Below are 13,729 nucleotides of genomic sequence, written 5' to 3'. Positions count from 1 at the left end.
TTGAGAAAAGAATAGAATGCAGTGGGTTTGAGGGAGGAGAATGCTAGTTTGTGTCAGGCTGAGGAAGTTGCTGCCGAGCTGAAATATGTGGGAGTGTTCTGTGTGATGTTGGCTGCAAGGAGCAAAGGCATTCTAGGAGCCTAGCGTGCTTGTTGGACTGGAATGTCTGGGTTTTTGTGCCAAACTGTGCTCTGTATGTTCCATTTCACAGTGAGCTGGAGAAGGTGTGGCCGCCTCTCCCTAAACTGACCTAACATCAACCTCCACAGCAATGCTAAAAATACCTGGGCAGAGCCCATATGAAAGGTTCAAATGCATCCAGTCATCACAGGGCAGAGATACGGGATTTTATCGGCATCTGGAGAGCAGAGAGGGGGATTTTTTGTTCTTCCTCTTTTCCCAACAGACCTTTAGAACACCCCTCTCCCCGTGGATCCTTGGGCACTCCCTCCTCCCACTGCTTTACAGCTGGGAAAATGGGTCACTGAAAAGCCTTCAGGACTGAGGCGACATTTTTTTTTATCGCTGTTCTTTGTCTCCTTTATCACCAGAGAGCCTCAACCTTCCCAGTCTCCTGTGTCTGTCTGATTTACTGGTGCTGCAGAGCAACATCAGGGCATCAAACTGGAGAGTCTCTGAAGCCCAGGACTAGACTAGATTAAATTAGACCCAGGACTGATTACTGGTTGTCAAAGTAGAGGTTTCCTTCTAAATATACTCATTCACTCAGTATATGACCTACATCGCTAGAATCCGTATAATTCACTCAAGACTCAACAGCATGCAAGGCAATACAAATCGACTAAGGATATGAATTTACTGTGCATGGGCAACAGGATGATCATGAACCATCTGATAGTCTGTAACCTCTACACTTAGCTCTTTGTATATCCTGTCTTATCTGACAATATCTTCATTCTGTGGAGACATAATTCTGAACCACATTAACTGTCGGCAGGTGTGCCATCAGACAAGCTATGTAGTTATGTTGTTTTCCAGAGCAGTGAATAGTGTACACACAGAGACTCACACGTGTTTGGGTATGTAGGCCAATGTTTCAAATTGTGCATGTACTTGTAGCTTTACAATGTGAACAGTTTAAGCCTACCGAACAGCTTCTATTACATACAAAGTGAATATGACGAATTCCAAGTATGTCCAAAGAAGATGAATTGACAGGGACCTTCACACTGGCAGTGTAGTGGTGACACCACCCCTGAGGGCTGTTCAGGAGTGAAGCTTTTACTCACGATTCTTAAGTAATCAATGGGGAATGTACAACCCTCCCTGGGCTGCCACACGCCCCCTGGTGGTACTTAGCTACATACTTAAGCTATACTTTGAGGCACACACTGTACTATGTATGTGCCTCAAAGAACTGTTGTTCATTTTGATGAAAGGTCAAAGGTAATGCAAAGAGGCCCTATTTCTGAAATAATAGGCATTTAACCCATATGAGAGGTCATTGAGGTTGTGAGAAGATATTTCAGATATAATGTATTTCCCCCTGGTTTAGGTGGACGGGGCATCAGAGTCAGTATAATGGTATTGGGTGATTATTAGACTAATATTAGATTAATAGGATAGTGCTGTAGTAGGCTATTGTGTGGGTCATAATTTGATTATCATATAGAATCTGTCCCCAATAATAAAGCTACAGGTAGGCCTAAATACATTTGTATTAAACACATTTAAAAGTAAATAAATGAGGATAAAGATGCGACAACCACCTAGACATAAGTACGAAAAACAGAGACCAAAAGGTGGAATAAAAAATAAACCATAACCCAAGCTGTTTTTAATCAACAGTAGGCAATAGATCCCACCCATCCAACTACCAAGCGATGCAGAGTAAAATCTCCCACGCACCAGTTTTTAGTAGGTCTCTCCACTGGCTACTCTTGACATCCCGTTAACATTAACAATAAGGTGTAGTGTGCTAAATTATGGCAGAAATCTAATTTGTCAGAGAAAAATAACCACACGTAAGCAGATTTGGCCTCTGTAGGCTATCCGAGATGCATATGCAGCGCGCCTCCAAATGACCACTGAGGGAGCTAAAAGCATATTTATGAAAATACTAGCAAACAAAAAAGGAAGTGATCTCAGCAGTCTTAATTTCCTGTTCTGAGAGAGATTTGTTCCTGTTAACAATTGCTATAAGGACCTCAAACATTTTTTGTAGATTTGTTTTTCCAACAAACTTGTCTCTTCACGGCAGAACCTAATGCACTTCTGCAGATCAAGAATTAAAAATGTAGCCACCTAAGTAGAAATTACTTTGGTTTCTGTGGACTGCCCAAGATTGGAATAAAAAACATCGGCAAGTAAGGTAAGAGAGGCTCCGAGAAATGAATTTCATGAGTACCCCCCGGGCGATTTTGTTGTCAGTCAAATTGAACCGTAGCTAGCTAGTAGCTAAGCACTGTGCCTAAAACTGACATTAGCTATAGCTAGAACTAGCTGTTTAGCCATAGAATTTGCCTTGCCGTGCGTGTCCCGGTTAGCCAGAGTTATAACAACTTTCTTACAGTCCAATAAATAGTTAACGAATGATACTTGTAAAACATAGTTCTTACAGTTAGCTTTGTTTTTAATTTGGTATTTACTAGCTAAGTTAAATTAGTTAGATCGGTAGCTAGCACATCATAAATGGAAACGTTAACGATTTGCGGGATTTTGACACGTTTTCATCAATCAATATAGAATAGTTTACTAATGTGTGACTAGCGACAGTCTCATGGTCTGTTTGATTTAATGGGGGACACTGTTGTTGATCCTTGTAAGTAACCACCTGCGGTTGCAGATGCAACGTTAAGTTAACATTGAGTTACGTTACATGTTCAGACTACGGGGCTTTCTATCTCCAGCTGCTACTGGTCTTGTGCGAGACATTCTGCTATGGTACGGACACATTTCGTTTTTAGTAGACTAGAGTCTCATCACACATTAATGTTTTTGTCAGTGTGTGGGAGGTGTGTTGCTTTTGGAGTTTTTTTCCCGCTTGGGCAAATATGAGTCAGAGTATTTGCTTACATTTTACCACGCAGCCATTCACGCAGCGTAGGCTACTCGGTGCCTGCAAGAATCTATTCCACACCGGCTATGATATAAGAATGGGGGTTAACCAAGGGGACTTCACAAACCAGGCTGTAGTAGACAGCTTATTTTGACGCAGTTGCATGCTTCAGAGATGCCAGTGAAAGATGTCCACGAAGTTTCTCTTCATTAAGAACCCTCCACTCTGAACGAGGAACGACACTTCGATGATTCTAAAGTCATTATGTTGCATCCCTTCTTAATTTGCAACATAGCAACGTTTTAAGCAGTGATATTATATGCCACACAGCTATAAAATGTGCTGTAAAATCCACAAAAGCAAAACCATTCATTTGATTAATCAATCATGCGATCCCAGTTCTCATACAACAATACAATTGTATTGATTAGGTGTGGTTCTCTAGTTGGTTGAAAACAAAAACATATAGCCACATACTGTAACTTGTAGCCCACTAAAGAAGAGTTCATTGACAGTCAGGTTTGTTATTGGCTGGTGTGAATAACATATCCAACCAGAGTTGGTTGTTGTAACAAGTTAAGTGTAAGTACAGTAGTCCTCTCAGAAAAGTGGAACCAGAAATTTAGTCAAGAAGTTCACTAGCCTAGATACTCTGTTAGAGGTATTAATACTGTGTCATGCAATGGGATATGGGATGGCTGGACTCAGAAGCAGTAAGGTGGCAAGACGGAAAATAGTTTCTGGTTTCAGATGACCCCAATTGTCAGTATGTGATATTCTTCGAAGGAAGCTCAATGTGAGATTGTGGTTGTTTTGTGATGTTTTGTTTTGTGGCCTGCTTTGACCTGCATGCTTGCCATACAGGTTTAGGCCTATCTCACAGTCTTTGCAGTCTGGAACAAAGTATTTCTGTTAAGACATGTAGACTCTTATCATTAATCCTCCTCAAACATGAATATTGGGCGAAAAGACATTGTGAACATACTGCTGTGAGTTTGAAAAGGGCACAGAAGTTCTCAGAGCATTAAAATGATCAGGGACGCATTTCCCAAAACCATAGTTGCTAACCTGTTAGCAACTTAGTTGGTTGGCAATGGGAAATTGCATTAGTTAGCAACTATGGTTTTGGGAAACGCACCCCAGATTAGGCCTATTCATTATGGATCCTGGTGTGCACTGTTGTATGAGTAGCTTGTGTCCTATTTCTGTGTCACACAAGAGTACAAATTTTTTGGTTGTAGGCTAAGTCTTGATATGATACATTGTAGAGCAGAGAGTGCAACAATCTCCCTGCAGAAAGTGCAATGCATCCCCCTGCCTTGACCCACCCAGACTAAAGTTGTGTGTTGTGTCGTGTGTTGTGTGCGTGTTTGTGTGTGTGTGTGTGTGTGTGTGTGTGTGTGTGTGTGTGTGTGTGTGTGTGTGTGTGTGTGCGTGCGTGTGTGTGTGCACGTGAAGCTGGATGCCATGGACAGCTCGGTCACCCTGTGGCAGTTCCTGCTGCAGCTTCTCCTGGACCGGAGCCAGGAGCAGCTCATCTGCTGGACCAACCAGGAGGGCGAGTTTAAGCTGCTGCAGGCCGAGGAGGTAGCCAAGCTGTGGGGCGCGCGCAAGAACAAACCCAACATGAACTATGACAAGCTGAGCCGGGCCCTGCGCTATTACTACGAGAAGGTACTTTGCACTCTACCAAACGTGCAGTTTGTCAAGGTTGGATTGAAGGGGGGGTCTTATTATTACTGTGATATTTGGACAAGTATTTCAGTAGACATCTTTTAAGTATTGATAGTTAATATGGGTATTATAAAATACCTTGGCTTAAGGGTATTAAGGGCATGTGTATGATCAGTTTGAAACATTCAAATATTATTTAGGAATAGCAAGAGTATGTGAAAAATAACCTCTTTCATGTAATGTGAAAAATGACTGCTCTGTGTTGCAAAGACATATACTTTAGTTAGCATGCTAGTCTGCTAGTTTTGTCTCACACTCGCTCAGAATGCCACTTTGGACCTAAGGATGCTATATCGAATACATGCAAATCAAAGGAAGTGTCTCATCACATTTAATTATTTATATAATTAATAAATAATATAACATAGTACTGGTAATGGTGCATTCAAGACAGCTTGAATCCTATTAGCACCTTTAAAGGGGAAATATGTGATTGCTGTTGTCAAAGTCTTTCCACACATAAAAGTGGCACTCTGAAGGAAGCACGGAAGGCTGTTTTACCAGTTTACACATATCAATGATCACACCCCTATGCATTATTAGCCTTTGCTGCAGGTTTGTAATGGATTTTCAGGGCATTGCATAGTGATCCTTAGGGCATATGTGAGGTCATCTTCACTATTGCTTTGACCTCCGTCACTCACATGAAGAAAAGTCGCTAAAGTTTGTAATGAATGAATCTTAATCAGCATCAAGTAGAAATTCTCACATAAGATTTCACTCACTCCTCGGGTCCAAAGTGCTAAGAAATATTGATGATGTTGACAGGGTAATCGGTTGAGTTGAGGAAAGCTAGCGGCAGGTGGTGGGTGAAGTGGCACTGAACTGACTTCGCTCTTGGATAATGCTGCTGTTCATAGATCGCTGTCTCTTTGTTGACAGCTAAGATAGAACTGAATGCCCCTTCACATGACCAAAAGCTAGGCTATAGGATACTTAGTGTAGAGCTACTATAATTGTAGAGTTTTTCTTTACTGTTTGTTGTTTAAAATAGCATGTATTAAAGAAAGAAATTCAGTCTAAAATTAGTTTAATGCTTTTCATTATTTTCTGATATGTTTAGGTTAGAAGTCATTTATTGCAATAAGGCACACATTAGTATTGTGTATTTATATAATCAATCTCCCTACTTTATTGCAACAATATGCAAGGATTTACCTTTTTTATGTTCATGCTTCGAGTATGGCGAAGTGACAGTGAGATAAACGTCAGCCACTTCAGCTATTCACAGTGTAGATTTGGGCTCCAGCCTCCTGGTTGGAAACTGTGATGATGGAGGAACAGCACAAACTCAAATTTATCACCAGAATACAACAATTTAAGGTACTGGCATTCTGGTTGTTGATATTTAAGAACAGCAGCATGTAATCAAATTACACCCCTCCCTCTCATACTCCTGAAGCTGAATGGCTGGAATGGTGTATGGCTTGGTATATGGCTTGTTTCACTTTTAGATAGGTAGGACTATGAACACCTCTGTTCTTTGAGTGCGTGCACACACGTAATAGGTGGCAAGAGGACTGTTGCAACTCACTGAATTTGGCCAAAACAATTTGCTGGATTCAAATTGCAGACCTTTAGCAAGCTAGCTAGCTTTTATTATTAACAATTGCTGCTGTCAGTGTTTGCAGGGCAAGTCTTTTGACTGCCTCTTTAATGTCAGTTCCCCATCACTCTTTCCTTGGGCCCAGTGTTTTTCTCCACCTGTGCTGGTGGATTGTCCGTGTGTGGGAGGCTAGTGCTGGACGGCGTAGGATCAGGGTGGAGTAGTGTCACCATGGTTTTCCTCTCTCCTCCTCACATTCCTCAGAGCTGCTGAAAGCTGCTGCATGACTGTAATTGCAGGTTGTTTAGCCGTGGCGGTAGCCTATGTTACGGGGTGGGATGTCTAAAGCGTCTGGGTGGAGGGCCACAAACAGAAGACGCGTTCTGTCTCCTTAGAGAGTTGCAGACACTGTCTTTTCTGCCCCTTTTACAATTGATGTCAATTCATTTTTAGAGTTTGGTATGAATGCCTATTCAAAATGCAATTTTATTAGAATTTATGCCATTAACTATTGTACTTACTATAGCGGTCCGTTAGTAGTCAGTTAGACCCTGATGGCAGGTCTTTTTAAAGTTGTAGTTGCAAATTATACCTTTGAAAAAGTCATCAATGTCCAGTCAGGGTTGGCGTCCTGCAGAACAGTTCTGTTCAACAGCCCCCTACATTTTGTCAATAGAGTTAGGTTACATATCTGGTGAAGAAAGTACATTTGAATGGTTTCTTTTTCAAATGATTATCATTAAAAAAAAAAATTGTCAGCCACTTTTTGAGTTAACGTAATCCACAAAGATTGGGGCCAGCAGTTGATTTTGCAGTTTATCCATATCAGTGCTATTGTAATAGAGTTGCCAAATGAAGCTTCAGCTAAGCCTTTTTTTCACCCACATTAGAATATTTAGCAGCGAGGTCTCCAGCTGTGGGAAGCTAGCGGGCTTCCATGCCATCTGTTGACAACAAAGAAAAATGGGTGTTATGCTCAGTATGTATCCCTGTTGTCCCGCCATACACAAATGCTCACTGCATTGTTGACATGTCCTCTCACTAAGAGCTCTATGCCTCAATGCCAGAACCTCACTTGCCAGTCTGTGTGTGGTTTACGATCTCTCAGAGAAATACAGATCAAAGTTTTATCACAGATATATATATATATATATATATATATATATATATATATATATATATATATATATATATATATATATATATAATATATATATATAAAAGTATATTTTTGTTAGCAGATGTAGACAGTTAGGGCCATCACTTGACTACCCTTGACAGTTTTGGCATCCCAGTGGTTGTCAGTGTAATTGGAGGAGACAGTTGATTTGAGAGCAGCAGCAAAACCAGCGTTTGCCGCTGTATTTAGATGTGTGAAGAGTGTCTGGATAGACAAGGCATCTGGTGATGACGTTAACTGCGTTGTCCCACGTAATGATGGCTGCTAAATCGAGCTCTCTTCCTTTCGCTTCCTTCCTCCTACACTTGCCCCGCCTCCCTTTAGAACATCATCAAGAAAGTGAACGGGCAGAAGTTTGTGTACCGATTCGTCTCCTACCCAGACATCCTGAAGGGGGAGCCGATGAGCCGGGCCGAGGGGGCAGGGGAAGGGGGTCTGGGCGGGGCCTTGCCCGTGATGGACAGGAGCCCCAGCGGCCAGCTGAAGGAGAAGGAGAACAAGAGCGGAGTGTTGGAGAGGGCCGGAGGGGCCGGGGCCGGCGGACAGGGCAAAACCACCGGCCGGAACGACTACATCCACTCGGGTCTGTACACCACCTTCACGCTGACCTCTCTGCAGTCCGGCACGCAGCTCTTCAAGTCCATCAAGATGGAGAACCCGGGCGAGAAGCTGGCGGAGAAGAAAGGAGCCCAAGAGGTTCAGATATATCAGCCACAGCAGCAGTCCTCCTCCCCGTCTGTCATCCGGTTCGGGACCATCCCAACCAGCCGGTCATCTGCATCCGCCGCAGCCGACAAGCCCCCGTTGGGGTCTCCCACGCAGACAATGGTGCATTCCCTCCAAGCCCCACCACTGGCGGCCGGTGACGTGGATGTGACTGGCAGCCAGATGGCTATGCCTCAGACGACCGGTGCATTTGAGGAGACCCTGGCCACCAGCTCCCAGATACCAGTATTCAGCCTGGTGGGGCTCAACTCCCGCTCACCCTCACCCAGCGCGCTGCAGGACTCCACCCAGGAGCTGGTGATCGACAGCGACATCGAATCCATCTCCTCCCAGCCATCAGAGATTTCGCTACAGGTAGGCTTATTCGGGTGTCTCTTCCTACGTCCAGCACTGTGGCCCTACTGCTTTCTCAATAAGCCTTTGTTGTGCCTTAATAAGTCTTTGTTTGGAAAAGTTTACATAAAATATGATGCCTACCCTGCCCTATGTCCTATATGTCATTGCCAGGACACAGACCCTTGAAGAAGGTCACCAGCTACTTCTCAGCCCATCATTTAGATGAGGTTTATATAACTCTGTTCAAGTTAATAATACCCCCAAACTTTAACCCTTTAAGGAGTAGGCATTGTCAGCAGATGTGGAGGCACATGTTTACAACTGACCCCCTCCTCTCGTTCTGCACAGAGCCAGTCCATCTCCAGTGTGTTCTCGAGCACAGGACAGGGGAACGAGGTGCAGCTCTCTCCAGCCCGCAGCCAGAGCGGAAAGCTCCGCAAGCCCAAAGGCCTGGAGCTGATGCCCACGCTGGTGGTGACCAGCTCGGACCTAAGCCCCATGGGCCTGTCCAGCCCCTCGCTGCCCACCGCCTCGCTCACACCGGCTTTTCTGCAGGTGAGACCACACACACACACCTGTGTTCATACACAAACACAAAGCTACTCAAGTATGAATGTAATGGAAGGAGAAAGCTTACCGTCATTTAAAAAAAAAATATATATATATATATAAATATTCTCAACATCGCAGCCATTTTCAGTTTGGGACAGCTCTGTGAAAACAAACGCAGCTGGACAGCTGGAGTAAATGAAAAAATTACACTCAATGGTCATAAGCCGGGTCATTTTTCTATGAGCCAGCTGGTAGTTTGTAGGGGCACTCTGAATTCAAGCCATTAACTTCAGACAGTAATGCTTTTGCCATTCTATCTAGCTCATCAGAATAGTTATTTGACATTTTCAGTGAACAAATACAACCACATGTTTTTTTTTTTCACCGAGTGCAGCCCATAGACTGCGCTTTATGTCAAGACGAAATGAGGTTTATTGTTTATTGTTTATTATTTAGTTGCGGATCCCCATTAGTTGACACAGAAGCGGCAGACTAGTCTTCCTGGGGTAGACTACATTTTTGTATGTTCCAGAACATACAAATAATAAATTATCAATCACATATTGTACATTCAAATACAGTAAGAGTAGCAGTGACATCAGATTACAGATAAAAGCACAAAATACAATACAGTGAGTGCCAAGTCAGAGTCCAGAGTTTATAATTAACATGCATCACGTGGCCGCGATGTGTTAGAGATAGACTCTCCAAGTAGAAGATGACAGAAATTGCATCTCCAGTGCAGTAGGTGGCAGTGCTGCCGCACACTCAAGAGCTCAAGAAAGAAACATGTCTGAGACCATGAGAAAGTCATTTGGAGTGACATAGGTTAGAGTTAGCTCATGAAAATATGAAGATGGAAGATGGAGAATGTTCTTCTGTGGTATTGTGATATAATATTGATTTGATTGTTATGATTTGTAAGTCTCAGTAAGCTTAGTAACAGCAACACTATATTTGGAAAGATATGGTGTGGTACTGTGTGATGATATACAATGATTTCAGTTTATTTAATGGAACAAAGATGAACTTAATAACAAAAGAACTAAAGACCGAATGGTGTACAGCCTTGATCTAGCCAGATGTTTGCTTAGGCAGAGTTGTGCAAGTTGTTGTGATGTGATTTGGCAGCAAGTCTCATTATTGCATTATACCATTAGAGCCACACAATGGGCACAATTGACAGGAATAATCCAAGCACTTCAGTGACACAGGATATGACCTCATCTGATTTCATCATGTGATGCAGAATCCTACTGGTTTGACCACCAACATGTTTTATTTCCTTTCCTTTTGTTTACTTTTGTTTTTGTCTACTTGAAGTCATTCAGCAGATTTACTTTCAGTGTTGTAAGAACATCACAGTAATGCCAATCACTATTTTATGGTGAACCAGTTTTGTCAGTGGTATTTTGAGTCTGTGGACCAGGGACGACTGGTCCCAGGTCAGTGAATGGTGTAACAGTACAGCAAAGTAAGTGAGAGTTTTATTTTTTTATCAGACTCCCACGCTGCTGCTGACACCGAGTCCTCTGCTGTCCAACATCCACTTCTGGAGCACGCTCAGTCCAGTCGCCCCTCTCAGCCCCGCACGCAGACAGGGCCACCACACACTGTTCCAGGTCTGTCACACACACGCACACACACACGGACACGCACATACACACACACACACACACACACACACACACACACACACACACACACACACACACACACACACACACAAATGTACAGAGTGCAGACAACATACACACCAGACTTTGTTGCAGATAACAACAATAATCAACACGTCACACATTCAACACACATTGAAATCCTTCTCTCACCCAGAACGTTGTGTTTGTGTTGCAGTTCCCCTCCGTGCTCAACACACAGTTCACCTTGCCAGTACACAGCCTGGACGGCACCACCACCCCCGGGCCACTCTCGCCGGACCCCCCAAAGACATAAGCCCCTCTCCGCTCCGGGCCCATCCGCATCACCCACGCCATCTCTCACCGCCCAGGCCTCTTCGCTCTCCATTTTTTTTCCTCACGTCCAAAATCTGTTCCCGTCTGAAAACCAAAATCAGGGGCCTGCGTTAGCTGTCGCAATTTGTCGTTTATTTTGTTTTTCTAAGGTGAGGCTCGATAGCGGAATGTTTCCACTGTTGGATTACGATTGCTGAAGATGGGGTGGGGAGGACCAGGCTCTTATCCTGTTGTGTTTCCCGCTCTTGGAAATGCTCATCGCCAAGCAGGCTCCACCCTCAGGAAAAGCTCAGACGCACGAGCTGAAAGGGAGCCTGGCCAGTGGTGAAGCTGCTGCGTCACATGACCATGCACCAATCAGGCCTCTCTGTCCGCTAACCAATGGCAAGGCCTCATGTGGATGATGTAAGGATTGTCCTTTTAAACTTTTACTGGTGTAATGTTGAACTTCAAGTGCCCTTCATGGATGCGGCTGGGCTGAACTTCTTGTAATGAATATTCTTTTTTTTAAACATGTTTTTTAACATGTGTCCTAAGTATGTGCTCTGTGATGACTCAGCCTGACCAACTATCGATGCCTATTTGCTCGCTCTGTTAACCTTATGTAATATGTTTTAGGAGAGTTCGCCCCAAGATGGCCTCATAGTTGAAACCCTCCAACCTAATTGTGACCTTCTCTCATCTGCACCTTTCTGCAAAAATTGCTTGGGCTACTCAGTGTTGTGACAGCAATCTGAGATTAACTGGTGTTAATGCCATCAGTGTCTCGCCACAAATTTGCCTGTAGTATTACATTATTACAAAATTACATTTCCCACTGTTAGGCAGGAGTTCATCGAACGGGCGACTTGGATAGATAATCCCCTGTAAAATACTGTAATGGGCTATGAGGAGTCCTGACAAGTCGAACTGCCTTCAGAGCTCAATGGGCTCCTGTATCCTTCTAAGCCTCCATTAACGGTTTTCATTTTTGAAAGTTAATGTGACTCACAGAAGAAGGGAAAGTCTAGAACAATTTGCACTCAGAGGCAGCCCCAGCTGGGGATAACTTGGGACGGCCAAGGCTGTTGACGGCACAGAATTGTATGAACATACTGCATGTCACCCATTGCTTGGAAAATCCCACGAAGGTATTTCTAAGTGCAGTGGCAGGTAGTTTCTTGGTGTTTTATGCCCCCAACGTTGTCTTCAAGCCATCGCTGACTGGAAGGCACTAGGGTTAGGCATGGGTTAAGGTTAGGGTTGGGGTTAGATTTAGGATTAGGTGCCTTTAAGTCAGCGGTGACGACGTTGGGGGCAAAAACACCATCGAGCTGGCAGGTATCCAAGACGGCTGACCATAGGCAGTAATTCATCTTTATTGGTTTCTGACATGGACATTTCTAGACGCCTGTTTGAGTGCACACCTTCTAACATTGACATTTCTCAAGGAGAATAGTTGGGGTAAAAAAACAAGGATAATTGATATCCACATAATATTTCCAATTTTTTTTACCCATAAAGAATAGATAAATGCTGCAACGACAGTGTGGAAATCTTGTTGACTGCACTGCCCTTGGCACAGAGCAACTTACCTGCTTTGACCGAATCCAGCCCTTTGCATGAAGGGAGAAAAAACAGGTTATTCAAACACAGTTTCAGGGAAAAGACACTGAGGAATAGTGACATGTATAGACCCTTTCAAGAAAGTTCCATTATCAGCATCATAGTTGGCCCCACAAGACTTCCTTTTTAACATTCCATATGTTATCTTAATGCAGAGGAAGTAGATTGGGGCCCAAATAGAACGTTCAAGCATTGTTTTTGTTTTTATTGTTGAAAGGGTCTATTAACAATTCTGTTTTGTAACCTGCAGCGTAGTGTGTGGTCTGCATCCCTGTCATTGTTGCCAACACATCTCCCTCGCTCACAGGACATTCTTGAATTTCCCCTGGGGATCAAAAGTATCTGTCTATCTCTATCTCGGACAAGAGCAGCTTTCTTGGCCATTGGCCTTTTGCGGTTTTCTATGTAGATTGTCATCAGTTGTAGACTAAAAGGATCTCAATCATCAGTATGCTTTCCTTCACCTTTTGGCACTGCAGATTGTATTTACTATTTGTCTCAGAATTTGTCACTTCTGTGCACTTGCCTCCTAAGTGCAGTCCCCTACCTCTATCCTGAAGGAGAAAGCCACGCTTTGAAGACAAACTACACCAGCACTTAAAAACCCACTCGAAACTGGAACTTGTATTTTAATTGTACGCACTTAATCTAATCTATTTGGGAGACTTTTGACCTTGCGTGTACTTGTGTGTTCAAATCTATCCCCAAGTGACTCAACCCCCAACGCCAACCCCCTCTTTCCCCTGTTCCTTCTCTGGCGTTAGGACACGCAGCTTCTCACAAACAAGGCCACTAGTGTTACATTTGTGAGCAGGAGTCAGTGGAGTTAGTTAGTTAATAAGTAATCTACAGTAGGTCCACAGTATCAGGCTGTATTAGAGTCGTCTCAAGGATATCAAGCTGTTTCGTTATGTTTTCCCCTCACATAACATGGGAATTATTTGATCTCACTCACACTCCCTTAAAACCTCAGAAAGAAATATCTCAGGTATTATGATGCATGGTCTTGTCATGTAACAAGATCTAGAATATGTCAGGTTCTATCACCAATTTTATAA

General features: G+C 43.4%; 1 protein-coding gene across 2 annotated transcripts; it reads left to right on the top strand.

Annotated features, from left to right (window-relative positions):
* Positions 1-2,087: 2,087 nt before the first annotated feature.
* Positions 2,088-13,387, top strand: elk4 (ETS transcription factor ELK4). Of its 2 annotated transcripts, XM_048255473.1 has the most exons (6): positions 2,088-2,332; positions 4,478-4,693; positions 7,804-8,559; positions 8,890-9,096; positions 10,596-10,715; positions 10,948-13,387. In XM_048255473.1, exons 2-6 carry the CDS (start codon positions 4,487-4,489, stop codon positions 11,044-11,046), a joined length of 1,389 nt encoding a protein of 462 aa, XP_048111430.1. In that variant the 5' UTR covers positions 2,088-2,332; positions 4,478-4,486; the 3' UTR covers positions 11,047-13,387. The 2 variants fall into 2 exon arrangements, with proteins under 2 accessions (XP_048111430.1, XP_048111431.1); XM_048255474.1 differs by lacking the exons at positions 8,890-9,096; positions 10,596-10,715; positions 10,948-13,387 and adding an exon at positions 8,713-8,853.
* Positions 13,388-13,729: the final 342 nt, after the last annotated feature.

Source organism: Alosa alosa, chromosome 10, assembly GCF_017589495.1.
Source record: "Alosa alosa isolate M-15738 ecotype Scorff River chromosome 10, AALO_Geno_1.1, whole genome shotgun sequence".
NCBI classification, from domain to species: Eukaryota; Metazoa; Chordata; class Actinopteri; order Clupeiformes; family Clupeidae; genus Alosa; species Alosa alosa.
The sequence above is the reverse complement of the archived record's forward strand: the minus strand, read 5'-3'. Positions and strand labels throughout refer to the sequence as shown.